Source organism: Neofelis nebulosa, chromosome 18, assembly GCF_028018385.1.
Source record: "Neofelis nebulosa isolate mNeoNeb1 chromosome 18, mNeoNeb1.pri, whole genome shotgun sequence".
NCBI lineage: Eukaryota > Metazoa > Chordata > Mammalia > Carnivora > Felidae > Neofelis > Neofelis nebulosa.
In genome coordinates, this window is record NC_080799.1 from 17445114 (window position 1) to 17471949 (window position 26836).

Here is a 26836-nt window from a genome sequence, read left to right on the forward strand (position 1 = left end):
TCAAGAACAAGAGTGCAAAAATTTTAGCCTTGGAATAACTCAGTCTCCAAATCCGAAGATACTGGTCCCTGCCAGCACCAGAAGGGGATCATATCTGGAACCATTTTCCCGCCCCCCCCCCCCCAGGTACACCTGCTTCCACCTGGCTCTTAGGAGTAAGTCACCTGATCCCAAGGAGGCCCCCTCTTCACCCCATTCACAGCCACAGGGACATCTGTGAAACACATTTTATTATACAAAACAAGGTGCATCAAAAATTCAGTGTGAGAATAGCTCTGTATTCCAAGGGCTAGTGACTGGATCCTCTCCCTTAAAACCTCCGCACCCCAAACCCTTACTAGAGAGTCAGGTTGGGCACACAGGCCCTCAGTCTCCAAAGATCTCCGATCTCCAGCCCTGGCCCAGGAGAGTGAGAACCAGACGCAGAAGCTTAAGTGTGGGTCTAGGGCAGTGGGGCAGGCACTTGAACCTCCAAAAATAGCGAGGCTCCTCCTAGGAAAGAGTGGACCTATGTCTGGGTTAGAAACACCCAAATCCTTCTCTTCAGCAACTAAAGCAAAAATGTGGAAACCACCAAAATCTGGAGATGGGGAAAAGCTTTCTCAAAATGCCAACCATAAAGTAGATTCTACAAAAATAAAGCAAGAGTTAGCTACCTTCTGATGCAGCTGGGTGGGTGTGTAACCTCTGACTTCCACATCCTGTACAGGGTTAAGGTGTTAAGGGTCAGCACCAAAGGTCTGACCACGGTCTCCCTGCCTCCCCTCTAGCTACATGAGACTTGGACTGAAGACCTTCTACTTCCTCCTCTGCTCCTCCCAGCCCAGATATAGACAGACTGGGATAGACTGACAACGAGGAGAATCCCTGGGAATGTAAAAGCTGCCCCCGAGGCCCACCCCAAAGGACTCGGAAACCAGGAGTCTGGTCTCTACCTGGGAGTGGCCACAGGGGTGGCTCCTGGCAGGGGCAAGGAATGGGGTCTGTGGACCTGGGTCCTCTTGCAGACCGGAGGGAGGCAGTGTTTACAGTAGTGGTTGACATCAGCCTCACACAGCCTGCAGCTCCCCCTGCAGGCGACTCAGCTCCTCTAACTCTTGCTTGTGGCGGTCTGTCTTATGTGCCACCAAGGAGCGATAGAAATGCAGGGCAAAGGCCACGAATACAAGCCCCACAGGTACCATGATTGCTGTGGAGGCCATAGCTGCTTGCCAGCCTGGTCCATGGGCTCCTCCACCAACACATGCTTGCCGGGGTGGGCAGGCCTCAGATGGCTCAGCCTGTGATGGGGCTACGGAAGTAAAGGATGGCTTGGAAGCTGGACTAAGGGAGGTGGTCACTGGTGACAGAGTCCCAGGCACCTGGGAGGCAGGTACCAAAGGGGCTGGTGTGCCCGAGGGTGCCCCAATGGGCACAAACTTGACCCAGCCAACCAGAACAACTTCAGCGAGGAAAAGGAAGGTGCCCAAGGCAGTGGAGAAGCCCCAGGCCAGCTCCACATAGCGGTGGAGTCGCTGGTGTGGAGACTGGTGGACAGAGTTGAGGTTGTGGATGTTGCTAACGGCTTCTATGTGGGGCAGCAGACAGGTGGAGACCATGAGTGCAAAGAGGTGCACAGCCACTAGCACGGTGGTGCAGGCACTAAAGGCCACCAGCAGGCCTGGCGGGTATTCGTGGTTGCTCTCCAGCTGTACCTCCACCATGGCCACCTGTGGGGACAGAGATGGATTGAGTGCCTATAACCTCTTTGGCAGTAGAGGGTTGTTTTACCTGTTGGTATACATTACCAAGGTATCCCTAGGTGCCTGGCAGGAAGAAGGTGCTTAGTCTCTGTTGAGTGAATGAATTGGTAGCCTCGGTAAGGCTCTGTCCTGTACTGGCTTTGGTTTCTGCACCTGGCTATTGAGAGAGCTGGATGACACATTTCTGGAAATCTTACCTTGTTATCACCTAGGGGTTAAAAAACAGATTCTGGAGCTGGGCCAACTGGGTTCACTCTCACCTCTACAAGCTGACAAGTGACATATAGCTCTATGCCTTAATTTCCTCATCTGGAAAGTGGGGATTGATAATAATATCTACCTGCCTTACAGGGTTGTTGTGAAAATTAAATGAGATAATGTACACCAAGTAATAAGAATGGTATAAGGCACAGAGTATGTGCTAGTTAATTGTGTTGTTATTATTAATTATTAACTGTTATTAACACCAGTGTTCTTAACACTGTCAATAGTGTTATTAACACTGAAGTCTGGGGTGCCTGGGTGGCTCAGTTGATTAACTGGGCCACCTTCGGCTCAGGTCATGATCTCATGGCTCATGGATTCGAGCTTCGCATCGGGTTCTGTGCTGACAGCTCAGAGCCTGGAGCCTGCTTCAGATTCTGTGTCTCCCTCTCTCTCTGCATCTCCCCCACTTGCACTCTCTCTCTCCCTCTCAAAAAATAAACATTAAAAAAATTAAAAACAAAACAAAAAAACACCGAAGTCTAAGGCTAGTGCCTGCAAATTGGTATACCATGAATCCAAGCCAGCTTTGCACATGTTTTGCTTGGCTCATACACTGTGTTTTTTAAGGAATTAGGTTGAACTTTTAAAACTCTAGAGATTTCAGGGCACCTGGATGGCTCAGTCAGTTAGGCGTCCAGCTTTGGCTCAGGTCATGACCTCTCGGCTTGTGAGTTTGAGCCCTGCATTGTGCTCTGTGCTGACAGCTCAGAACCTGGAGCCTGCTTCAGATTCTGTGTCTCCCTCTCTCTCTGCCCCTCCCCTGATCATGCTGTCTCTCAAAAATAAATAAACATTAAAAAAAAAATTGTTTTTAACTCTAGAGATTTCATATAAATATCTCTATTTCTGGATCCTCTTGAAAATTTGGAAGATCTGGTTACACTAGGCCCACATTCCTGCATGGCAACTACCAGCTAGAATTGAGTCATGACTGCTCCCCTGCTCCCTTTGGACAGGTCATGGGGTCTCCTGATAGCCACAGTCCCCACCCAGCCAACTTGGAGTCCATATTAAACTGCCTGTCCTTTGCAAACATTTGCGCTGGTGATCCTGTTCTAGGCTTGTGTAAATTTGGATTCTAGAGTCAGACTACCTAAGTTCAAATTCTGCCACTTACTTGCTGTGGGATCCTGGGCAGGTGTCTTAACAACTCTGATCCTGTTTTCGCATCTGTAAAATGGCCATAGTAGTGGTACCTACTTCATAGAATAATAAACGTGATGCACGTAAAAGCTCTAAGCACATTGTCTGGTACTGCATGACAGTGTAATACAATTTGTATGTTATTCTAACCCAGGCTACCCAGATACCAGAATCTGGATCTTTCCCCATGCCTAGTTCTTACAGGATCCATTATATTGCTCTGGGGCTGAGAGAAAGAAGGTACAGAACCTGGAAGGTGGTGGTAGGAAGACAAGGCTAAGTATTTTGGGAAATTGGGCCATGGTGAGTGTTAGCAGGTGTTTTCCACTGACAGTGATCTGGGCCAGGCCTAGTCCTGGTTTCTCCCAGAGCCTGACCCAGTCTTGCTCTCCCCTGGCCAGAGTGGGGCCAGTCTGCCCCCAGAACCTACTCATCTGGTCTTTTGATCCTGCAGAGAAGGTCCTGGTGCTTAAGCTGTCACCTCAGCAACATGCAAGTCCAGCAGCAGGCCAGATTGTCCCCTTGGGAACAGGCTGGACCATGGATGGATGGGGGTGAGGGACCTCTCTCAGCTAGGTCCAGGAAGTTGCTTCCTTTCCTCTACAGTCTGTACAGGAGAAAAAGAGCCACTTCACTGTCTCTAGCTGACCCCACATCAGGAAAACTGGACTGGCCTATGGATACTGGGTCCCTATACAGAAAATGATAGAACTCGGATGACCCTTAAGGGTAGACTTTTCCTCTCATCATTCAAATACATAGGCTATGGTAAAGAGAAAGAGGCAGAGACTAACTCAAATCACCTAGTGTTGTGACTCCTCTATCCCCATGTCCGTACGTTCCTATGAAGACTCCCCACCAGCTTGCTTGCTTTTTCCTGTTGTGTTGGTGAGGAAACTCTGAACTAACAGAGTCCAGTGATCCTGGGCCCTAGTTCATTCTGTATCCTTCATCTGCTGAGTGCTCTTGGCAGAGGCACTGCCCCATTCTGGGCCTTGGCTTCCATGCCTCTCCAATTAACAGACAGGCTGAGCCATCTCTGATGTGTGTCTTGTTCTGACATGCTGGGATCTAGAGTTTGATGACAAGAATCAGCTCATCCTGGGGCGGGTACTTGCAAGCTACAGAGAGCGCACCCTCCATGATCTCAGTTTCCCACTGGACTGCGAGGGGGAGGATGCCTGTTCAGGGTCACACAGCTGGCCACAGGCTGGGAGGAGCCAGGGTTTGTGTCTGCTGACTCCTCCTGACCCTGAGATTCCCTCAATCCCATTTCCTCCGCTGGGCCTGTTGGCTGATATCATCCTCCCACACCTGCAGTTTATCAGTTCCGAAATCACATATCAGCTTCCTAATCAGCTTCTTTCCCCAGCAGCTTCCTCACAGGCATCCTCTCTGCTCAGAGCTGTCCTGCGTTACACCAAGCACTCTTTGTGATTGCTAGGAACTGGCCACCCTCCTTGGGATGGGGCCCCCTTCAGCTGGGTGACTACGTTTATTCATTTTTTTGTCTTTGACTCTCCCAGCCCTGTTTTTATAGCTCCCACCAAACTCTGATTTGCCTTTGAATCTCTCATGGTAACCTAGTAAGGACTTCTGCCTGGGACCGTGCTCCTTTGGGACCTCTTTGCCCCACCCTTGCATATATATCCCCGTTGGTGATTTGTCTCCCCTCAGGACACCTTTCGGGCTTGTTTATCCTCCTTCTGGCCCGGTTTATGCTAGGGGTCTTCTTACACACTTACTTACACACACACACACTCTCAGAAAAAGGGACTGGAGTAGTCCCTTGGGACCTTGTTTGTACTCCTTTACCTCTTAAAAACCCCTTCCTCTGTCCCGTCTCCCGTGGGTACCCGTTTACTTCGTCCACGACCCCATGCCCCCATGTGCCTCACCCCCACCCTGTGCGCCCCTTCCCTCCCCTCACCATGGCGAAGCCCGAGAGCAGGGCAGACGTGCGGCTGGAGGCTTTGAGCTTGGCCCGGCTGAGGTAGAGGCGGCGCCAGCTGAGCGCCCGCAGCGAGTGCTGACTGGCCCCCATGAGGTCCAAGTAGCCCCGGTGCACGAACTCTCGGTACGTGGCCGAGCCCGCGGGGCTCTCGGCCTCCGGGTTCAGCGGGGCCTGTTCGCCCGCGTCCCCCTCGCCGCCCTTCATCCTGGGGGCCGCAGCACTGGGCGGGCTGGGCGGTCACGGGGGCCCCGAGTCGCCCTGGGGGCCCCAGGAGGGCAGGCCCCGGCCGGCAGAAGGCCCCATCCCACGGCGGGGCTAGCGGGGATGCGGGCGGCGGGCTCCCACGAAGAGGCGCCCAGGCGAAGCCGAAAGAGCAGGCGTCTGCAGGGAGACCTAGGGGCCAAAGCGGGACAGCAGAGGCCGAAACCGGAACTAGGACGGAGGCGGAGTCGGAGCGGCCACATGATGGGGTGGAGCCGGGGGACTGTGGGCCGAGATCCCGAGGGACCCCGCGACCCAAGGCCACTTCACTATCGCCCAGGTGCCGGAACCCCGAGGAGGCAAACGCCTAGCCCCAGCGTGTGACTTGGGGGTCCCCGAGCCCTGGACCATTGAGGCACATCTGGACACCCCCTAATGTCCAGACCTCCAATCCCCTCCCCCCTAAATGATGAGCTGGCGAAAGGTAAACCTATCCACCTTTAGGGATCACAGGACGTCCGGCGTCCTCAGTTCCGGGAAGCTTAGGGGACGCGAAGAACTCCCAGATCCATCCAAGCAGCCCCCTTCGGGAGGCCCAAAGCATGAGCATTCCAGTCAGGCCAGCTCTACCCCCACCCCAACGCCGAAGAGACACACACGAACGCGGCAGCACTGGCTGGAAGATTTTGAGTTTTATAGCAAACCGTATTGTACAGACCCGGGGCCCAGGGGCCCAGCCCGGCTGGGACCCCCATTTGCCCCCGCCGGGCTGCCTCCTCCCCCTCCCCAAGCGGTCCCATTATCAAGCCTTTCGCCATACCCAGAACCCCCTCCCCTCCGGCCTTTGGTCCGCCCAGTCCCTCCCCCCACCCTCGCACCTCCCTGTTACCTGAGGTATGTGGATAGATTCCCCCTCCCCTACATGGTACAACCCGGCTGCCCCGGGAGGCCGGGGCTGAGGGGCGGGACCTGGCCCCAACTCCTCCCCCTGCCTCCTCAAACCCCGCCCCCATCCTGGAGGGGGGCAGGGGAGGGCCAAGAGTCTGTTACTAAGTTCCCATGGCAACTAAGAGGGGCCATTTCCAGCCTTAGCACTGGCTTTGGGAGGTGTCCATTGGCTGCTATTTCCATGGCAACCAGGAGTGGCAGTTCCCTGGGCAAATGGGATACAAGTTTCCATGACGATGAAAGAGAGGGAAGAGCCAGGCTGGAGGAGTCCCATCTTTCCCATCATTGGGCTGGCACCCCACCCCCTCCCCCACCCCCGGTCAGGAGGGTGGAGCTGCTCAATACAGTAAAGCATGAGAGAGCCTGGGGGTGGCGCAGTCCAAGCAGGGTGCCCACTGGTCCAGTCTCAGTCTCAGTCCAAGCGGATCAGTCCCCTCACTCTGGCTCCCCCAGGTCCGAGGTTCCCCCGGTTCAAGTAACACTTCAGTACAGATGAATGTTCAAGTATTGTGTGGGGAGGCAGGCAGGGGGCTGGGGTACCCCTCACCACTCCCCTGGGCCGCGCTGAACCCCGCGGGCCCCCACTCCTCGCAATAGCTGCCATTGTCAGTGACGTTCAAGGAGTCAGGGCTTATGGGGGGAAGGAACTGAAATCTGGGGAGGGAGTTAGGAGAGGGGTGTGACCCCCTGAGGGGGTACTACTGCCCCCACACCTGCTCTTTGCCCCCACCCCTCGCTCAGCCCTGGCTTTCCCCTGTTTCCCCGATTCCCCCCATCTCTGACATGTGGATCCCCAATTACTCCTCTGGTTTCCCTTTTTGGCCCCCCCCCACCCCCCAACTCCAAGTATCTGGTCTTTGTTCCCTGAACCCTTGGTGGTCTGCTTTCTGTCCCCCCTCCCCCAGCCCATCCTCCACCTCCCCCAGCCCCCTGGCTCCCAGTATCCTGTGTGCAGATACCCTTTCCCCGATTTCCCTCCCTCAAACTTGCACCTTACCCCCCTCCCACCATCCCTTTGGCTCAGCAACCCCCAGTACCTCTGACCCACTCCCCCCAGGGGATGGACAATGAAGCAGGTGGAAGGGAGAGGGGATGGGAAGGAGAGACCCCCAGAGATATCAGTGCAGGGGGCAGAAAGAGGGGGAGGCTGGCTCGAGTCCCTGGGCAGGAATCCCAAGTCATGAGGTGGGTAACCTGGCCTCCTGGCAGGGATAAAATGAAGGCCCGAGGTCCAGGCTCCTGATGAGTCCTGGGGGAGGGTGGGGGGGGCACCCAACTAGCTGTCCTTGAGAAGTAGCTTCTCCTCTGGGCAGCGGAAGGGGCCAGGGGGCCCAGCGGCTGCCAGCCGGGCACAAGCTTCAGGTGAGAGCTGGCGGCAGGAGCGCAGGTCTAGGCGGCGGAGGCGCGGGCAGCGGCGGAACAGCGGGAGGCAGTGGTCCGTGAGGCGGTGGCAACCTAGGGGTGGGGTAGAGGTAACTGAGACTAGGAAGGTGAGCAGAGGGTGGCCACCGGTCTTGGGGACAAACACACTAGCAGGATGGACAGATTGCTTACCAGCAAGATTGAGGTGCACCAGGGTCTCCCGGAGTGGGGAAGTGGGGGCTGTGAGTAGGTGGACACTGGGATCTCCGACGTGGGCGCAGTGGCTCAGGTCCAGGGCGCTCAGCTGGGGTGCGTGGCGCAGGAGGAGCCGCAGGGAGGCATCTGTCAGCTCCAGGCCCGCCAGGCGCAGCTCTGCTACCCCCTGCAGCCGCCCACGGCTCTCTGTTTGCCCTGGGCAGGCAGGTGAGAGATCAGCACTCCTGGCCGCTCCTGTGCCCAAACCTAGGCATCTAGCCTACCTGTGTCTCCACACCTATTCCTCACCGATCCATAAACTGCTTCCGAGATAAGAGAGCCTCCACCTGCACCACCTACTCTTCTCCCAAACACCCACACAACCACACAACCTGACCTCATCTAATCTGTTCACTGTTCACATCACCTCCCTAATGAGACCCTCCATGATTACTCCATTTGACTCGGTAACATTCCACATACTCCTCCCTTTTCCCTGCATTATTTTTTCCCCTTTTCTAACATGTGACATCTTTTTTTCTCTCCTCCCACTAGAATGTAAGTTCCACCAAGGCAAGAGTTTGTGTCTTGTTCTTGCTCTATCCCTAACAATTGGGACATAGGTGCTCAATATATATTCACTCATCCAACAAATGCCATCCCCAATGGAACTGCCATCCCAGGCTCCCCTCCTACTTCCCTCTCCTTCCATTAGTAACATCATCAGCTGAATCCCTTTTTCTCCATTCCCCAGACACCCCTCTGGGGTAACACCACTCCTGCCTGAACTCTTGCCACAGCCTCCTCACCCAGTCCAGTCTCTCCTCTCCTTCCTCGCATCCAAAGAGAGCTGTTCTCAAATACAGGCTCCTCTACCAAAAACCCTGAAGGCACCTCCTTGGTTACAACATTCCAGTTCCTATTAGGTCTCATCCCTGTCTCAGTTCCTAACTCCACGCCTGTGCTCCCAAACACCTGGGCCAAATTCCATAGGTGACCCTGCTCTGAGACTCTGCCTGTGGACACCGAAGTTCAATCCTATGCCTGGCTGGTGTCCCAGGCTTTTAGGTCTGAGCTTAGAGGCCTCTTCTTCATCTCCAGGGTAGAAGAACTCATGCCCCTCATCTCTACACCCAAAGCATGTGGCCTGCTTTTCTTTTATTGTATCTACCACATTCCTGGATTACTTTTTTTTTGCTTTTTAAACTAAGTGCCTAGGGTACACTAGCCATCATTAATTGAGCACTCAGTGTGGGCCAGGCACCAGCTAAGGTGGGCTAAGTGGCAGCCTGCCCCAAGGCCAGTGACTCTTCTGCGTCCCCTGGAGGGCTGCCTAGAATGGTTGCTGGCCCTGCCACCAGAATTTAGATAGTAGGGCCTCAGAGTTTCTATTTTATTATTATTATTAAATGTTTTTATTTTTGAGAGAGAGAGAGAGCATGAATGGAGGAGGGGCAGAGAGAGAAGGGGACAGAGGATCTGAAGTGGGCTCTGTGCTGACAGCAGAGAGCCCGATGCGGGGCTGAAACTCATGAACAGTGAGATCACCACCTAGCCTAAGTCAGACACTTAACCGACTGAGCCACCCAGGCACCCCTAGAGTTTATTTTTCTAACAAGTTTTCTAGTAGTGTTGATGCTGCTGGTCTGGACTGCACTGTAAGAACCACAGCTGTGGGAGACTGTGACTATCACTCCTGCTTACAGATGAGAACTTTGAGGTTAAAATCATTAAGCAATCTGTCGGAAGTCACATGACTCTGAAGTAACAGAGTAGGACAACAGACCACATACCACAACACTATCTGCCTCCCAGGCACTGGCCTAGCCCACAGATAAACTAAATCAGATGTCACAAATTTATGAAACTAGCCTTCACAAGTGTTTTATGGAGTCTGCACAGTGCTAAAAATTTTCTTCTTTCTTTTTCTTTTAAGTTTATTTATTTTGAGAGAGCAAGAGCAGGAGAGGGGCAAAGAGAGGGGGAGAGAGAATCCCAAGCAGGCTCTGCATGGTCAGCACAGAGCCCAATGCAGGGTTTGAACCCACAAACTGCGAGATCATGACCTAAGCTGAAATCAAGAGTAGGATGCTTAAACGACTGAGCCACCCAGGCGCCCCAGTGCTAAAAATTTTCTTAAATTAATGACTAATGCTACAAAAAGGACATTTCCATAAAGAAATTTAGATAGAGCTTTTCCTTCAAAAATTATAAGATCTGGCACCACTGGGCTATCTTTTTCACCTGAAAATGATTAGCTGGGAGCTGGGTTGCAAGATGCTATTCCCTAAAGTCATTCACCAAGCGCAACCCTTCTGTTATCTGCCAGGCCACCTTTGTGGACACTTGACTTGGCAAACTGGATTCTACCTCGTTTTTTCCTTTAAGGAGTAGAGAGCCTAGAAAGGGGATACACCTACAGATGCCTTTAGTCTCGGGCCACAGCTAAAAGCCATCAGGAGGAAGCAGAGGAAAGAGAGGTCACTCCTGGCTTGCGCAGGGGAAGTAGGCATCTACAAGGATTTCACTGAGGTGGCAGCATTTTAGCTGGGCTTTCAAGGATTTAAACATGCAGAGAAGTGAGAGAAGAACACGCCAGGCAGAGAACAGTGGGACGAAAGCAAGGAAATAGAAGAACTTGAAATTTTGCTTCAGGAATGCTGCACAGAGCCAGGGAGCCAAGATAAGAAAGGTGGGTGTAGAGGTGCCTGGGTGGCTTAGTCGGTTAAGCGTCCGACTTCAGCTCAGGTCATGATCTCGCAGTTTGTGAGTTCAAGCCCTGCGTCGGGCTCTGTGCTGACGGCTCAGAGCCTGGAGCCTGCTTTGGATTCTGTGTCTCCCCCTCTCTCTGCCCCTTCCCTGCTCATGATCTGTGTCTCTCTGTCTCTCAATAATAAATAAATGTTAAAAAGAAAAAATTTATTAAAAAAAAAAAAAGAAAGAAAGGTGGGTGTAACAGGTCTTAAGGACCTGGAAGGTTCATCCTTGGAAGCTCCTCAGGTAGTTCAGGCAGGAGGAGCTGGGGTCAGTGTGCCAGCCAAACAGCACTTTCTCACTTCATGGACTAAACAGTTCCCAATGCCCACCCTCACCCCCCCTTTCCTGATTCAGTCTAATGCTGGTAAGAGTGGGCAACAGGGAAGTTCTCTGGGCTAGCTCTGCCTGTGTGCCTTGCAGTAGTCACTCAGTCCCTCTGGGCCTCTGGTGGCTTGTCCAGATAGTAAGAGACTTCTAGATGTTTGTCTACCCCCTTCCAAGACTGCTGTGAAGGGGAATGGGGTGGGGAGAAAGGTGCTGAAAAGTGAGCTGTGAAAGCAAAGGGCTAGAGTGAGCACAGCCCCTGCCCTCCTGGAGCTTAAGAGAAGAAATGGGTTTTCATCAAATCACAACTATGTAGTGATAGCTGGGAGTGGATGCTCTCAAAGCTCTAAATTTTTTTTTTTTAATGTTTATTTATTTTTGAGAGAGAGAGAGAGAGAGAGAGCGGGGGAAGGGAGGGAGACACAAAATCCAAAGCAGACTCAGGCTCTGAGTTGTCAGCAAGAGCCTGATGCGGGGCTCAAACTCACAAGCCATGAAAACATGACCTGAGCCGAAGTCAGATGCCCAACCAACTGAGCCACCCAGGGCCTCCCTGCTCTCAAAGCTCTAAAGGAACTCTGATCTTAGTGCACAGTGCGGGGCGGGGTGGGGGGTGGCGCAGATCTTGGAGGGCTTCCAGGAGGAAGTGGCACTTATGCTGAAGCCTGAAGGATGACTAGGTGTTAATTAGACAAAGGAGGATACAGCATTCTAGACAAAGAAGACTGGGCAAAGGTCCTGGGGCTGGAGGGGCTGAAATGCAGGGATAGTATTGTGTCAGTGGGAGCCAGACCATGCCATGCCTTAGTGACAAAGTATTAGTCTTTATCCAGAGAGCCCCAAGGGGCTATGAGAAATAATTTAGAGCACAGGGCAGACATGGACAGATTTGCCCTTCTGGATGGTTCCCCTGGCATCAGTGTGGAGAACAGACTAGCGGGGGCCAGAGAAGCTGTTGTTAGCATCACATCTCCTGGCTAGACAAGGAAGCTCCGGGCCTCAGTGCTCCTAACCCACACCTCTGTTGTGACCAGCCTCTGTTCATCTGACCAGCCTCAGCTCCCAGCACCCCCCTCTGTCAGTATGGGCCTCATGCCCTAAGAAACTGTTTATTCCTGCTTCACACTCCCTGGGACAACCCTGTCCCTTTCAGGACCCAGTTCAAATAGCACCAACTCAGGGAGGAATTCTCTCACTGCTCCCCACCCCTGCCCTGACCATAGCCACTACCATTATCACACCCTAACTTTCCATTTCTGATTCTCTTTCTTCTGCATTACTAGGGTTCCACCAGTGTAGGGAATGGGACCAATTCAGTTTGAGATCTCCAGGGCCCTACACAGGGCCAGGGTCAGATTATGTGTTCAATAACAAAAGCTGACTTTACCTGGCAGTACCTGGCCTGACTCAGGAGATGATACCACCAGCCCTATGCAACCTTCCAAGTCATTTGGCTCCCTCTTTCTGCTCCATCCTCTCAGGAAAACCCTTATCCTTTTATTACAGGGCAAGGGGGCATAAGGGCCAAATCTACTGCTCAGCCATATATTTACTGGTCCACACATGAATTTTAAAAGAATGTTAGTGACATTCTTTTAGGTGGCTCAGTTGACTGAGCATCGGACTTCACCTCAGCTCATGATCTCAGAGTTTGTGAGTTTGAGCCCTGCATTGGGCCGACGGCTGTCAGCACACAACCCACTTCAGATCCTCTGTTCCCCTCTGCCCCTCCCCTGCTCACACACACACTCTCTCTCTCTCAAAAATAAACATTTAAAAATATATAAAATAAGCAAAAGAATGTTAAATTAACTGCCATCATTTAAAATCAAGGATATTTCAGGGCACCTGGATGGCTCAATCAGTTAAGTGCCCAACTCTTAATTTCAGTTCAGGTCATCATGATATCATCATGATATCAAGTCATGACATCATGGTTTGTGGGTTCAAGCCCCAAGTCAGGCTCCCTGCTAACAGCCTGCTTGGGATTCTCCCTCTCTCTCTGTCCTCCCCCCCAAATAAACAGACATTTAAAAAATAAAATAAAATCACGGATATCTCATAGAAAAATCCACTTCTGGCTCTTTGGGCTTGCATTCTTCCCTGGCAATTGCCGCTGCTCCCTTTGGAGGCTCTCCAATAGTGCCCACCACACCCAGTGACTTCACTCATATCTGCCATCAGCCATGCCCCTGGCTTCTTCCAGAATTCTTACATCATCCTCCTGTTTTATACCATGTTTCATCACATAACCATCTCCCCTCTAGGGGGCTACTTCCTCTTCATCCCTGTTCCCTTACAGCTCCTATCACACGGTGGAATGCACAGCAGATGAACAATGGCCAAGTAAGGCCTTCTAATCAAACTTGTGCTTGTCCTTTCTTCAAATCTTTTAACATCCAGCATGAGTTGGAAGAGACCTTGGAGGCCTCATACCCACTCCCTCCCCTTGCCCAACCCATTCTGCAAATGAGCCAACAGGGGCCACACCTGGTTTGGTGTCTGGTGGAGGCAGCAGCAGCTCACGCAGCTGGGAGTCTTTAACATCCTCAATCCAGCGAAGGTCCAGGAGCCGCAGGGCCGGCAGTGGGGCTGAGCCCAGGGCAGAGACGGAGAGCCAGGAGCAGCCGGAGAGCACCAGCTCCTGCAGGCCTGGGGGGTTGGAGGGAAGGTCAGGAAGCTGATGCTCCATCCCAGGACCGTCTCCCTCTTCACTCTGTCCTACCTTGCCATCCAACCCTACCTTGCAGTCGGTTCAGAAGCCACATGAGCTGCTTCTTGGAGACACCTGTCCAGCTGAGGTCCAGGGCTCTGGGCTGGCGACGAACCACACCACTGAGCATGGGCGGGGTCAGTGACTTTCGCCGGCTCAGGTCCATTCGAGGCCACAGACGCTTGTCATAGCACCTATCAGCCACAAGAGGGAGACAGAGCTCTCAGCTCTCAGGGAACCCACAAAACTCCCTACTTAAGGGTCCGCCACAGACAGCTCTGGCCTGGCTGGCCCACAAAGACAGCAGGGGGTGGCAGGAAGCTCCCCTCCTCAGGACAAGAGCACTGGGTTTGGGGTTCTATTTCATCACCTACTGGATGTGAGACCCCAAGCAAGTCCATTCCTCTCCCTGAGCCTCAGATGCTCCCTTTAAAAAATGAGGATAATGATCCAGACTCAGTCAGCCCCACAGGGCTTCTGTATGTTTTTAGGCATTACAGCTTATAAAGCATTTTAGCAAAGACACAAACACCCTACATGGTGTATTTAATGTAACACCATAGGGATCTGTCAGCAGCCCCTACCCACCCCACCCCCACCCCACCTTGGACTTCTGGAGTTCTCCCTGGCTAAGTTATGATGACTCATGGGAATTTCCCATATCCTTTATTAATCTCTGCCTTTGAGCCACATCTGCCCCATTCTGATGGCCAACTGCCTGAGGCTTGACCTACAACCCTGTTCTCTTTGATCATTGTGTCTCTACAACTAGAATGGAGGCTCTACAAGGGCAGGTCTGGCTTTTCTCCTTTGGTAGGGCCAGTACCCAGCACTGTGCCAGGTGCACCCAGGTGATCTGTTGCACATTTGTTGAATGAAGGAATGGTGCAAAGCCAGTGTGAATTCCCTGAAGCTTCCGCCGGGCCTTCCCCCACAACACATTTCATCTCAGCTTTTCATTTATTCACTTAATCAGTGTTTATGGAAGGCCTGGTAGGGCCCAGGATTCAGTTTCAAATCCTGATTTGAATTTGAATTCCTGATCCCAGCATTTCTGAGAGCCTTGACTAGTCCAACATGCAGCAAAACCAGAGAAGGGCTTCCCAAACTTATTTTACCAGGAACCCTTCCAGTGTTCTCCCCAGGTCACCTATAAACACTTTGTGGCACACTAAAGTTCCTTGAGACTTAGTTAGAAAACTCTCTTCCAGTTTTCAGAGGCATGTCAGGAAATTCTCACTGGGCTAGATGGACTGTGTCAGAAGCAGCAGGGGTGGGAAGGGCCCAGGAGGCTGTGTCTTCCCTGCTTCCCACCCCTCATACTGAAGGGCTTTCCCTGCAAGAAGCCCTGAGCTGGGAGAGTGGTTCCCAACTCCGGCTATTTGCTATCCCCTTCTGTGCAGAACATGGATTGATCTTTAAATTGATCCCCACTTCGCACTTAAAGGCAGTATTATTTCACATACATATGTTAACCTTAGAAACATGTACAATAAAAACAGACCAGGGCTATTAAGTTCTAGGCAGGTGTTGCTGTGGCTTTAGGCTACCACCTGAAGACTATTTTTGTTAAACAGGGAGATGAGTATTGAGAAGTGTTAAAGATACAATAGCACCCAATGGAGAGACTTCCTTTTCAAAACTAACAGAAGGATTAAGCCATGCTTTTGTGCCACTTGAAACCGCCAGCGCCCTGTATGACATTTTAGGGAATACTGGGGGCACAGACACTGAAGGCTTCAATCCAAACAACTCCACTCCCGCCTGCTGCTTCCTACCACGTCCCCCCCTCTTCTGGCATTCTAGCCTCTACTTCTCCTGGTTCCTTCCACTCAACCAATAAACATTTGCAAATCTCTCCGATTATAAAACAGAAAAGAAAAAAACCCAACCTATCCTCAACGCAGCTTCTGCCCCTAGGTCCTGCCCTTTTTCTTTTTCTACTCAGTGAAATCCTGCCCACTCCAACCCAGTCTTGAATCTCAGCTCAACTGCCACTATCATCTTGAAGTCCTCCTGGATCTTCCACAGCTAGAAGGGAACCCTTCTCCCTGGAGGCACACACGGGCCCCCCAGTTGTTTCTGTATCCCACTTCACGATAGCCAGGCCAAACGACCTGCCTGCTTATTGACATACAATGCTGCCTGGAGCCAACATAGATTGGTACATGTTGTGCTTCTGCCAGAAATGCCAACCAACCCAGAGCTTTCAACACACAGCTCCAGTGCCTCCTCTCCCAGGAAGTCTCCCAGGACTTTTCTGGGATTGAACTAATTGGTCCCTTTACTCTTGAATGACCAGGACACTGGGTTTAAACCTAAGAACGGCAGCCAACAATCACCGATTGCCCTACTGATCCTAAGCGCCCAGCCTCCACTGGGCTATCAGAAAATGGGGGAAACACGGCCAGTCCACGGTAACTGAAGCAGCAAAGGATATAATAAGGGTCAATGAGAGGACTGGACAAGGAGCCTCCCAGGGAGACAGCCTGATTTGAGACTTTAAGAAGACAGTAGTTATTCTAGTGAGGGGAGGAAAGTGGGTGTTATGTTCCAGATGGGGAAGAACCAGTGTCCAGGCCTAGGACACAGAGAGAAAACAGAGCACCCTGAGAAACTCAGGCAGCAGGAACAAAGGGCAATTCATCAGCTCACCATAATGAGGAAGGTGAGGATGATGTCTATGGTACTAACAACTAGTGTTTACTGAGAGTTTACTATGTGCCAGGTACTTGTCTATAGATAAGGCATTTAGCCTCACAACAACAGCCCTAGGAGGTAAATATTGTTATTATCATCTCCTTTTTAACAGTTAAGGCAAAGAGATTAAGAAACTTGTTCAAGATCCCAGAGTTACCAAGTGGCAGCAAAGCCAGGCTTTAAACCAAGCCGGTCTGGATTGAGAGCCTGAATTGTGACTGGTTTAAAGCCCGGGGGAAGACCTCAGAGGAGGCCCAGGGGAGACCCACCGTGTCAAGGCGGGCTGGAATGCCAGGCTGGACTGTCATGCCCACGAGAGCCTAGAGGTAAAGTGTGTGAGCTCGATAGGAATTTGAATCCCAGCTCTGCCAGCGCCATGCTTTGAGTCACCCTCTCTGGGCCTCCATTCTCCAAACCGTAAGAGAGTAAAGGCGGTACTTCAAAGGTTTGCTGCAAAGATGAAGGCAGACCGTACGGGGGAAGTGTGGGAAATACTTAGTGCCGTCGGTGAGGTACTGTACATGTACAAACGTCCAACAGAATTGTGGGAGTTTGTTGTGAGGGCAGCAGGGAGCCATGGCTACGTTCTTTCTAAGCTGGGGAAGGACGCCTAAGGTGAGAGGCAAGAACTCTTAAGAGGCACCGCATGCGCTCATCTAGGGGCGTCAGGGCTTGATGTGTGAGTTCCCTAACCCGTTCACTTCTTCCTAGACCCCAGCCACCCCAACTGAGTCAGCACCCCATTAAGCCCACCTCCCAAATCTGAAATTCTGGTTCTAAACCTCTGTCTTGCAGAGGCCCTTTGGGGATGCAGATTTACCAGCCCAAACTGGTTCTTCCCTCTCAGCAATCTGGACTCCCTGATGCCACCCCTGTCCTCCTACCCACCCATCTCCAGGCCTTTATTCCCAGCCCCCAACTGGTCCTGACCCTGTGTTCTAGTCCCTTCCTTGCCACCCTCTCTGCCCATGTCCTCCAAAGTTCCAACCCTCTTCCCTGTGACTCAACAACTCCACCATACTTCCTCTGGCTGCCCCCTCCCCTTGCTCTTGGTACATTGACTTCGCCTCCCAGTGCCAAAAGATAAAAGCCACCAGACAGGAAAGCCTACAACTTCCTGCTCTCCCACCTACAAATTCCTCTCTAGCTCCACCCTCACTACCTCTTTCCACACACCATCCTGATTTCCTCACTTCCATTCATTCATTCACCCATTCAACAAGTACTATCTTAGGGGCGCCTGGGTGGCTGAGTCGTTTAAGCATGCTACTCTTGATTTCAGCTCAGGTCATGATCTTGCGGTTCATGGGTTTGAGCCCCACATCTGGCTCTCAGCTCAGAGCCTGGAGCCTGCTTTGGATTCTGTGTCTCCCTCTTTCTCTGTCCCTCCCCCACTCACGCTCTGTCTCTCTCAAAAATAAACATTAAAAAACACCCAAAAAACAAAAAAAACAAGTACTGTCTTAGAACCTACTGTATGCCAGATACCATCTTAGAAACTAGGGACGCAGAAGAAAACAGATTAAGTCCTTCCCTTGGAGCTGACATCTTTGATTCCATGCAACCTGGCTTTGGTCCCCCCTAACTCTTTGTAGCACAGCCAAGGATACCAAGGCCTCTCATAGCAAATCCAATTGCCATTTCTGGTTCTTGGTCTCTTACCACCTCTCGCCAACATCCTATCATTTACTCCTTCCTCAATCTCTCTTCTTCAGGATACCACCACCATCTCCTCCATGTCTCTGGCTGCTCTTTGTCTAATTCACAAATACTAACATTCCGTCTTCTGTCCTTTCTGGAAGCTGCCACCTATAGGATGAAAACTTCCAAACTTGGATCTTTCTCTCAAACATCAGACCTGTACATCCATCTGCTGTCTTGCTAGCTCCTGACTGGACCACAGAAGTTTTGGGCCAAATATGTCAGAGCTGAGCACTTTGCTTTCCCTGGAACCTGCTCCTCCTCTGGTATTCCTGAGCTTAGGGAACGGCACTGTTGCCCACCCAGAAACTTGTGGGCCAGAAACTCAGCAAAGAGTCACCCTGCTGCTCTCATAGCCATTTAGTCACTGAGTGGAAGCCATTCTGCTTCTTAAAAAGTTCTCAGCCCAAGCGCCTCCTCTCTTGCCAGCATTGGTGGTATAATGGTGAGCATAGCCGTCTTCCAAGTCCCTCCTCTCTACCCCTCCTGCCCCTACTTCTGTGCCCGGGCCTGACCGAGCCTCCTGACTGGTCCCACTGTACCTCTGCTCCGCCCTACCTTCGACCTTATCAAAAGCCACCATTTTATATAGTGTTTAGTGCCTTTCAGGTAGTGTGCTAAGTGCTTTGCAAGGACCACTTCATTTAATCCCCACAAGGTAAGAGTATGAACCCTAGACTAAAGATGAGAAAACAGGCCATGAAAGGTATCGCTATCCACCCCTGGCCATACATCCAGGAAGTGCGGAAGTCCCAGTGGATGACACCCACGAAGGCCAGACTCCAGGACCCCAGCTAGAAATTACTGTGCAGTCCAGCCTCTCTGCTTCGTCCACTTCTGGTCGCAAGTCTCTCCTTGAGGCAGAAATCAAGTCCTCTTCAATTCTGGATCCCACGTGCCCAGCACAGAGTTGGCTTTGAGGAGGCCTCAGCAAACATTTCCTCAATCACTACACAAGCTGGGGTGATGATCCCCAGTAATTGCTCTATTTGCTTCTATGTTGCGGGTTGACTGGGAACTCTTCAAGGGCACAGACCTGTGTTCTGAGGATATAAAGTCTGTGCCTCCAGTCAATATTTGCAACTGAGTGAATAATAACGATTACAGTTAAGGCATGGAGTAGTTTCTATTTCCTAGGTAGCATCCTCAATTCTTTAAGTATATTAGCTTACAAAGACACTATGAAGTAAATGCTTTGGTTCTCCTGGCTTCACAGATGGAAGAAAAAACTGTGGCACAGAGAAGTTAAGAAACTTAACTTCTAAATTAAGCCCAGCAGCATCAGCTTATCAGAGAAAGAATACGATGCAACCATAGGCAATTTGCTTCCAGAGCCTGTACTCCCATCTTCTTAGCTCTACAGCCTCCACAGGGACCAGAGGCATGAACTAATGCCCCAGAGTCTAAAGGAAACGGACTGAAGTTTGAGTTCAGCCACGAACTTGCGCTGTGACTTCAGGTGTCCCTCATTCCTTCACAGGGCTGCTATTACGAGGAACAAGTCAGCCAACAATTTGCCAAATGCCCAAAACAATGCCTGGTCTACAGTAAGTGCCTGGGAAAGAGCCTGAATGTTCTCATTTAATGAATTATTTCTCAGGCACCTACACTGCCCTTGTCCCATGGTGGGGACATACAGATAAAACAGACAAAGTACCATGCCAACAAGGGACATGAACACGAAAATGAATCATTGAGTGAAAACTGATCAGCAGGCAAAAGACCTCTATGTGCTCTGTAGAGGGAACAGAGTACGGTGGGAGTTTGATGGGGTTGGGGGAGGATTTTGTCAGGGGCAGGATCAAAGAGGAAGACCAGGGGCTTGGGAGGATGACCGACATTTCTGAACAAACAAGGTTGAGAAAGCAGTGGGGAGATGAGGGGAGGATAGGCAAAGGGAGCTGGTGGTGGCTACGGGGCAGAAAGAAATTACCAAGGGAGCCAGGGGTCTCAAGAATGGCTGCCTCTGAGAAGGCAGGGGCCACCTCAGCAAAGACCTTTCTTCTTTGTAAATAGGACCTATAATGAGACTGTCCTCAGAAAAAAGACTGCGTGAAAAACAAGTCAGGTGACGCATGTCCAGCAGTCAGCACTATGCTGGGCACATACTGAACATTCGTAAATGATAGTTATTAAAGATTCTGGAGCCACAGGGCCTGGGTTCAAATTCCTGGCTCTACTACGTCCCTCCATGACCTTGACCTCAGCTTCATCTATAAAAGGGAATAATAGTACCCACCTCACAAAGTTGTTATGAGAGTTCAACGAGCTCACAAATGGAAAGCAGCCTGCATACAGCAAATACAAAAGTATCAGACTAAAATGTGCACAGATTACAGACCAGGAGCCAAAGAGATCACAACCTGCTGCTGCAGGTCACACAGCAAGTGAGAACCCAGGCCTGTCCAGGTCACTCACCAGCGGCTCCAAGTCCGGCAGACTCGCATGCAAATGCACAGCTCTCGGGGCCCGAGGTGCTGGAAGACACGAAGCCAGGCGGCACGGGGCAGGGGGTGGTCGGATCCAGCAGCCAAAGGCAGCGTGTCGGGCTCAGGGCTTCGAGGTGGGGGCCGTACCACGTGCCTCTCCAGCTGTGGGGGCCGGGGCGGTGGGGCGGGGCCCAGGGGCCAGCTGAGGAGGGGCCCCCCACTGCCAGGGCGCACAGCCCGCCGCCCCCCGCGGTTCTCCTTCTCGCCCGAGCTGCCCCGGGCTGGCCGTCGCCCATTCCGGGCCTCGCCAGGGGCCTCATCCTCACTCAGCGATGTGCCTGAAGAGTCGGAGTCAGAATCCGAGTCTGAGGAGGACGAGGAGGTGTCAGGCACCCGCTCCAGCAGCTGGCACATGCGCTTGAAACGTTCTAGCTTCTCCCTCTGTGGCGATGGGGACGGCACTGCCGGGCCCTCAGCAGAGGCCAAAGGCGGCTTTGGTTTCTGCAAGGAGATAGGGGGAGGCTGTTCTAGGGCCTGGGGTGCACTGTCCCACCTCCCTGCCCCTGAGGAGTCAGCAGGGGATGAGCAGCCCAAGAGACAGTCCCGAGTTCCAGTCATGGCTATGCCCCCGAATGATGTGAAGCCTCAGCCACACCATGTCCCTCTGGACCTTGGTCTCCTTATCTGTCACATGAAGGCATTGATTCAAAGAATTAAAAGCCCTATGGGTTTCAACAGCTTATGAGTTTCCAAAGGCAGTGAAATATGGAGAACAGTTAGAGATGTAGTTTTGTGTATCGGCTTGGCTATCGAACTCTCTGTGGCCTTTGGAAACCCCTGGCTCATCACCTGCAACACAGAATGCTGGACTAGACGATTCCAAGTATCTGTTCAAGGATGTGAGAGTGATAGAGCATCTCACGCTAACTCAACATACTCTCACAGTGCTTGCATGGAATGGCAACCTGGGCCACTCTTCTTAGACACGAGGAGACAGACGCTCTGAGAGACTGACTAGCCCAGATTACAAAATGACAAATGGCAAAAGCAGGATTTGAACACAATCAGGCAGACCCTTGCATCTGTGTGTCAGGGCAAAGTGACACCTGAAGTTCAGCCTTGCTGTGTGACCCTGGGCAAGTCTTTTAACCTTTCTGGGCCTCCTTTTCCACAACCCTAGGTACATTTCACAGTTCACAAAACTCATTTACTTTCATTAGATGTAAACAGTTCTGTGAGATAGGTGGGTAGGGTAGGCAGTATCATCTCCTTCACACATGAGGAAACCAAGGTTCAGAACAGCTGATAAGTTGCCAAGACCACACAGGGAGTCAGTGGGCAGGGATCTGAACTCAGTTCTTTTTCCCTTTAAGATGTGGAAAGATGATGCAAATGGATCAGATGACACCCCAAGGGTTCTTGGAAAGTTCTGAAGCCTGGCCCCAACCCACCTCTCCCCCTCCACTCTTCCCAGGGGTCCAGATGCCCATTGTGGCCAAATGGGGCAGGGGCAGACAAGGTGAGCAGGAAGGGACAGATCTCGGTCTCCAGGGTGGAGGGTGGGGCAAGGAAAGGTGGGAGGGGGAGGGAGGAGGTCCCCGGCACACCTCCCAGTTCTCGGGAGGGAGCCCAGGGTGGCAGGACGAGAAAGCCTGGCTTGGATTCAGAACCCTGGGGGGCAGAAGGCCGGGGCCGCCTGGGTCCGATCCTCGGAGGAGGCAGGCATCTCCACCCACCTTCTTCAGGTGCCTCTCTCGGCCTCCTTTCACCTACCAGAGTAAGAGGGAAATATGGGGAAAGGGAAAGACCCCATTAGCCCCTCATTGTCCACAAAGCTAAGATCCATGCTCTCTTCTTAAACTACAAATCCCAGAAGCCCCCATCTCAGGAAGAACTCTGAGCATGCTCACCTACCCAACAGTGTCTTGGCTCACTGAGCATGCTCTCATCTTCTCTTTCTTCCCCCTCAGGCCCTTCCCAGCCCCTCCTTCTTCCTCTGTAGCAGCTAAATTGAGCAGGCTCTCTCCCTCCTACCTGAAGCACCCTGAGCTCCCAAAGCTTCCCTGCCCAGTACCAGTTGCACCTCACCTGTACCTCTCCTCCCCACTGAGCATGCTCCATCCTCCTCCCAATACCTCCTGAACTACATCTCCCAAAAACCCCTTGGGGAACCCACAGAGCACAGCGTCCCAGGCCCACCCTCCCCAACAAGGAACAAGACTACTGCTCCCAGAATCCTTTGTGGTAGACCTAGTGAGCATGCTCCCTGGCTCACCTTTTTCCTTGGGGTGGGGGGCTCATTCCCTGCCTCCCTCTCCTTTCTTTTGGGGGGCCCAGGCACGTCCTCTGGGGGGGGCCCAGCAGGTAGGGGGCCCTTGCGCCTGGGTGGGGGTGGTGGAAGCGGCGGCTCCTCCGTCAGCTTCCATCCACTCCCCAGGCTGGCGCCCTCCTCGCCGTTGTCAGCCCTGCGGCGGCCTGGTCCCTCACCTGAATCCTGGGGAGATGGAAGCTGAGGGTGAGGTTCTATCCAGCTCTCCGACCCACTGCCTACCCAGAGTCCAGCACCCAGCCCAGCCCCTATCCTTACCTTGCTGGTCCGGCCTTCCTGGGTGCATCGAGGGCACTCCCAGCAGTTAGGGATCTCCGCATTGATGACACCCTCAGCCTTCCCCATCTGTAGGCAGAGGGCAGGGAGTGGATGTAGGGTGCCAGTAAACCCAGAGGCAGCATTCCCCAGGGCCATCACCTTCAGACTCCAGGGCCCCCAGGGCCATCACCTTCAGGCAGCCAGGGTGGACGATCTCATTGCAGATTGTACACTCCATGAGGCTCAAACCAAATTTCTCTTCCTCTCCCTCCACTGTGTCCTCCTTCCCAGCCTCCCCACATAAGAGGCACACAGCTGTGTGTGGGAGCACGGGCTGTTGGGGAAGAGAGGGTGTTAGGGACCCTGAAAGCAAGCAACAGGGGAGAAACCCTTCCGTCTGGGGAGCCTGGCCAATGCTGGATGAAATTCAGAACCCACGGGCCAAGAGATCAAATCCTGAATTTGTTCCTTTTTGGCAGTGTAACCTTGAACAAGTGACTTAACCTCCCTATGTCTTTGTTTCTCCATCTGTAAAATGGTGCTAAGCATTTTTCTTCTGTGGGACTATTGGAAGAATGAGATAATGCATGAGAGGCACCGGATACATAGTTGTTATCGCTGTTGGAAATGTTGCAGCTGGAATCAGGGTGTGTGTGTGTGACCCTGAAAATTGTAGCTGGCTTTGCCAAAGAAGAGAAACCATGGGAAATATGACAATACTACCGAGACAGAGCTGCAGAGGACATGGCAACAGCTTGGGATGATTCTGAGTTTGCTCAATGGGCAGCCCAAGGGTTGCTCTGGAGCCTACAATGAACCAGGTTTTGGCAAGACTCCTGGGAACACTAAAAAGTCCCATGAGAAAGAGAGCAGCCCTGAGACAACTTGACTTTGGGAAGGGCAGTGGTAACACATAGTCATCTGAGGGACGCTGAAGGTCGGGAGACAGGCCCAAGGAAAAAGTAGGTCGGGAAAGGAGAAACAGGAAAGCGAGGCAAGGGTTTGGGTAAAAAGGGAGAGAAGGGAGTGCTGTGGGGTAAAGAAGCAGCAAAAAGTGGCTGGAAGGAAAAGGAGGTGGTGGTCCTCCAGGAGGGGGCGCAGGATGCAGCTGGCTCCTTAAGGCTGCTGGAGAAGGGCCACATTCTGGAGCCCCAGGAAGCTTAAAGGAAGAAACTCACATTCTCCAGATACCTACTGTGTGCTGGGCCCAGTAGCAGGAACACTCACATCCATGCCACTGTTTAATCTTTACACTCGGCAAAGAAAACGTTTCACAGAAAAGACACCTTGAGGTTCAAAGTGTTTGTTCAAGGTCAAGCAAAGGGTAAGCCTGGCCTCAACTTCAGGACCACTCTGGCAGGTGAGGAAGAGGCCAAAGAAGGCTAAGACCTATTCACAGGGGCTGGCTCTGGAAGTGGGCCTCTGTACACAAATCCCTCTAGGGAGGGGTACAAGACCAAGGCAGGGTGAGCTCTCTATGGGTCTGTGCTTCTGAAGCTGGGAAAAGCATGAAAGCAGGCACTAGGTTAGTTAGATTCTCCTGGGTTCCCTAACATTGCCCCCAGCTTGGAGCGAAAATGGGCCTGGTGGACATTTAAACAACACAGTGAAAAAATTCATGAATAAACAGCAACTCTACAGTACATGCCAGGAAGCAGCTACCCCCAGAAAGGCCCTTGGGCCAGCTGGGGAAGGGTACCCAAAGCCCCAAGGGTGTTTGATGAGGTGGGGTCAGAACTCACGGCAGTGCACTGCCGGAGCAGGCACGACTGCTTCATGCGCCCGGGCCCCCCGAACTTCTTCATGTCTCGGCAGAAGTGGCAGTCCCCGCACTCAGTTCGCACACAGGCCCGGCAGCGGCGGCAGCGGGTTCGGCGTCGGCGCGCTCCGGCCCCCGGCCCCCGGCTGCTCGACGACATTGGGGGCGTCAGCAACGCCGAGGGCTATGGGTAAATGGTGGCAGGTCAGGTGAGACCACTGAGGCCCTGGCCTGAGAAACTCCCGCAGATCCCCCCTTTCCTAGGCAACCAGAGCTTGCCCTCTTACCCAGGGAGAGACAAGGAGGTCATCCCTCCTGCAGGGTAGGTGGGTGGGGTGTGGGGGGAACAACACTCCCTCCACTCAAGGCCTCTCTCTCCAAAGCAGCTCACCTGGCTCCTCTGGGAGTCTGAGAACTGGCTTTCTGACCTCACTCCTCTTTCCTCTAACACTTCCTCAGTGTCCTCTTGCCTAGCCCAGAGATGAGGAAGGGACTAGGGCCTCTGCACTGACATCCCCACACCAAAGCTCCCTGGAAAGCCAGGGGCTCCTTTTCTGTGGAGTTACCTTAGAGAGGCCCCAACTTTTCCTCTTTTACCCAAATGTAATACACCCCATGCATTCTCCAACCTAAAATTTCCCAGACTTACCTCCAAAATACCCACAGATTCCTGGATAGAAGCTCCAGACCTTTCTTCCTCCCTCCTTTCTCTCTCTCACACACACAACTACCACCCAATCTCTCTTCCTCCAAAACCTATACATTGTCAACACATCCAATGGGATGCTTCCCTCCCCCATCCCTAAAGATTCACTCTGCTGCCCAGGGCTCTGAGACACCCCTCCCCCCAATGCTGCTTCAGAGCTCTTCCTCAGCCCAACATCTCAACTCCTCTGCTCCCCACAGAGCTCCCTCTGCCCCAAGACACCCTCCTCTTGGATCTCTCATGTCAATCTGGGCAATTTCCCAGATTCCCTGGCATTCTAGAATCCACCCTGACATCTCCACAGAACTCAGGATGGGCTCAGTCCTACATGTCTTCCCCCCCAACCTCCAAGCTTCCCAGGCTGCTTTCCATTCCTAATTGTCTAGAATCCCTTGGGCTCCCCTTCCCATGGAAACCAGATCCTCCAAGATCCCATACAGACTCAGCAGGCCTGGAGGGTCTCTTCGTGGCCAGAGTCTTACCCCAGCTTCCCCCTTTCCAGGGACTTCCAGACCCATCCATGGGGGGAAGGGGCCCTCCAGTGCTCCAGGGGAGGGGCCTGGAGGGCGGCGACTGCAGGCAGGGATGGGGGTCTGCAAGGGGAAGCAGGGTCTAGGAAGGAAGGCCAGTTCCCCAGGGTTGAGAGGTAACAGGAAGGAGGGCTGGAGATGAGGAGTTTGGAGCAAAGAGAGGGCGAGGCTGGGGGCGGGGAAGGCAGAGAGAGGCCGGGCTGAGGATGAATGGGAGTGGGAGCTGCCCAGGTCTGGGGGTGAGGAGGAGCCGCATGAACCCACCTCACACGTGTCCCGGGAGCCATCTCTCCCTTCTCGGCAGCTCCCGGCGGGTCGGCGGCCATCGGCGGCGGGGGGGCCGGGCGGCGCGGGGCGCGGAACGCTCAGAACGCCGGGGTCCACGGCCCCCCGAGGGCGCTCGGCCCCTCCCTCCGGCGGAGGCCGGGACGGCGGCGAGTGGAGATGGGGGGCGCCAGGGGCGAGGCCCTCCCACGGGCTGCGGCGCGGCCCTTCCAGGGGGAGGTCCTGCTCTGGGGGGCTCAGTCCCTCAGCCCCCCCAGGCCAACAGGGGCTCCTCGGGCGCAGGGTGCTCAGCTTCTGCCCGGGCCCCACTCAGTCCGGGGTCTGAGTCACAGCTCCCCTCCCCCCACCCCACCTCTCCACAGTGCCCCCGGCCCTTTAACTGGCCCCTTCCCGGCTCCCACTGCCCAGGGGTCCAGGACCAGGCCTGGGCCCCCCCACCGTTTCCGGGGTTCAAGCCCCGCCCACCGCCGGTTCCCGGGGAGGGGGGGGTCCCTGTAACCTGCCCCCCTCCCCTGGGCCCGCCCCTAGACTGC

General features: G+C 53.1%; 2 protein-coding genes across 3 annotated transcripts; both read right to left on the minus strand.

Annotated features, from left to right (window-relative positions):
* Positions 1 to 213: 213 nt before the first annotated feature.
* On the minus strand, positions 214 to 5544 carry ORAI3 (ORAI calcium release-activated calcium modulator 3). The gene is made up of 2 exons (XM_058710626.1): positions 5083 to 5544; positions 214 to 1709 (listed from the first exon to the last, which is right to left on the minus strand). The coding sequence occupies exons 1-2, from the start codon at positions 5308 to 5310 to the stop codon at positions 1050 to 1052; spliced, it is 888 nt and encodes a 295-aa protein (XP_058566609.1). The 5' UTR covers positions 5311 to 5544; the 3' UTR covers positions 214 to 1049.
* A 1625-nt stretch (positions 5545 to 7169) lies between these two features.
* FBXL19 (F-box and leucine rich repeat protein 19) lies at positions 7170 to 26626 on the minus strand. 2 transcript variants are annotated; one of them, XM_058710616.1, is made up of 11 exons: positions 26283 to 26626; positions 24766 to 24966; positions 23214 to 23357; positions 23024 to 23110; positions 22712 to 22930; positions 22044 to 22205; positions 20426 to 20937; positions 13637 to 13800; positions 13384 to 13545; positions 7810 to 8028; positions 7170 to 7710 (listed from the first exon to the last, which is right to left on the minus strand). In XM_058710616.1, the coding sequence occupies exons 2-11, from the start codon at positions 24940 to 24942 to the stop codon at positions 7532 to 7534; spliced, it is 2025 nt and encodes a 674-aa protein (XP_058566599.1). In that variant the 5' UTR covers positions 24943 to 24966; positions 26283 to 26626; the 3' UTR covers positions 7170 to 7531. The 2 variants fall into 2 exon arrangements, with proteins under 2 accessions (XP_058566599.1, XP_058566600.1); XM_058710617.1 differs by having other exon boundaries at positions 22173 to 22205; positions 26283 to 26625.
* Between the last annotated feature and the right edge of the window lie 210 nt (positions 26627 to 26836).

What these genes read in the sequence shown, in the direction of transcription:
- ORAI3 (XM_058710626.1), bottom strand. Translation starts at nt 5,310, where the DNA reads ATGAAGGGCGGCGAGGGGGACGCGGGCGAACAGGCCCCGCTGAACCCG. An exon ending in TGCTCTCGGGCTTCGCCATG is followed by an intron (nt 1,710 to 5,082) that starts GTGAGGGGAGGG and finishes CTGTCCCCACAG; the next exon opens with GTGGCCATGGTGGAGGTACA.
- FBXL19 (XM_058710616.1), bottom strand. Translation starts at nt 24,942, where the DNA reads ATGTCGTCGAGCAGCCGGGGGCCGGGGGCCGGAGCGCGCCGACGCCGA. An exon ending in TCCACCCTGGCTGCCTGAAG is followed by an intron (nt 23,111 to 23,213) that starts GTGATGGCCCTG and finishes CTCTGCCTACAG; the next exon opens with ATGGGGAAGGCTGAGGGTGT. An exon ending in AGGAAGGCCGGACCAGCAAG is followed by an intron (nt 22,931 to 23,023) that starts GTAAGGATAGGG and finishes CCATCTCCCCAG; the next exon opens with GATTCAGGTGAGGGACCAGG.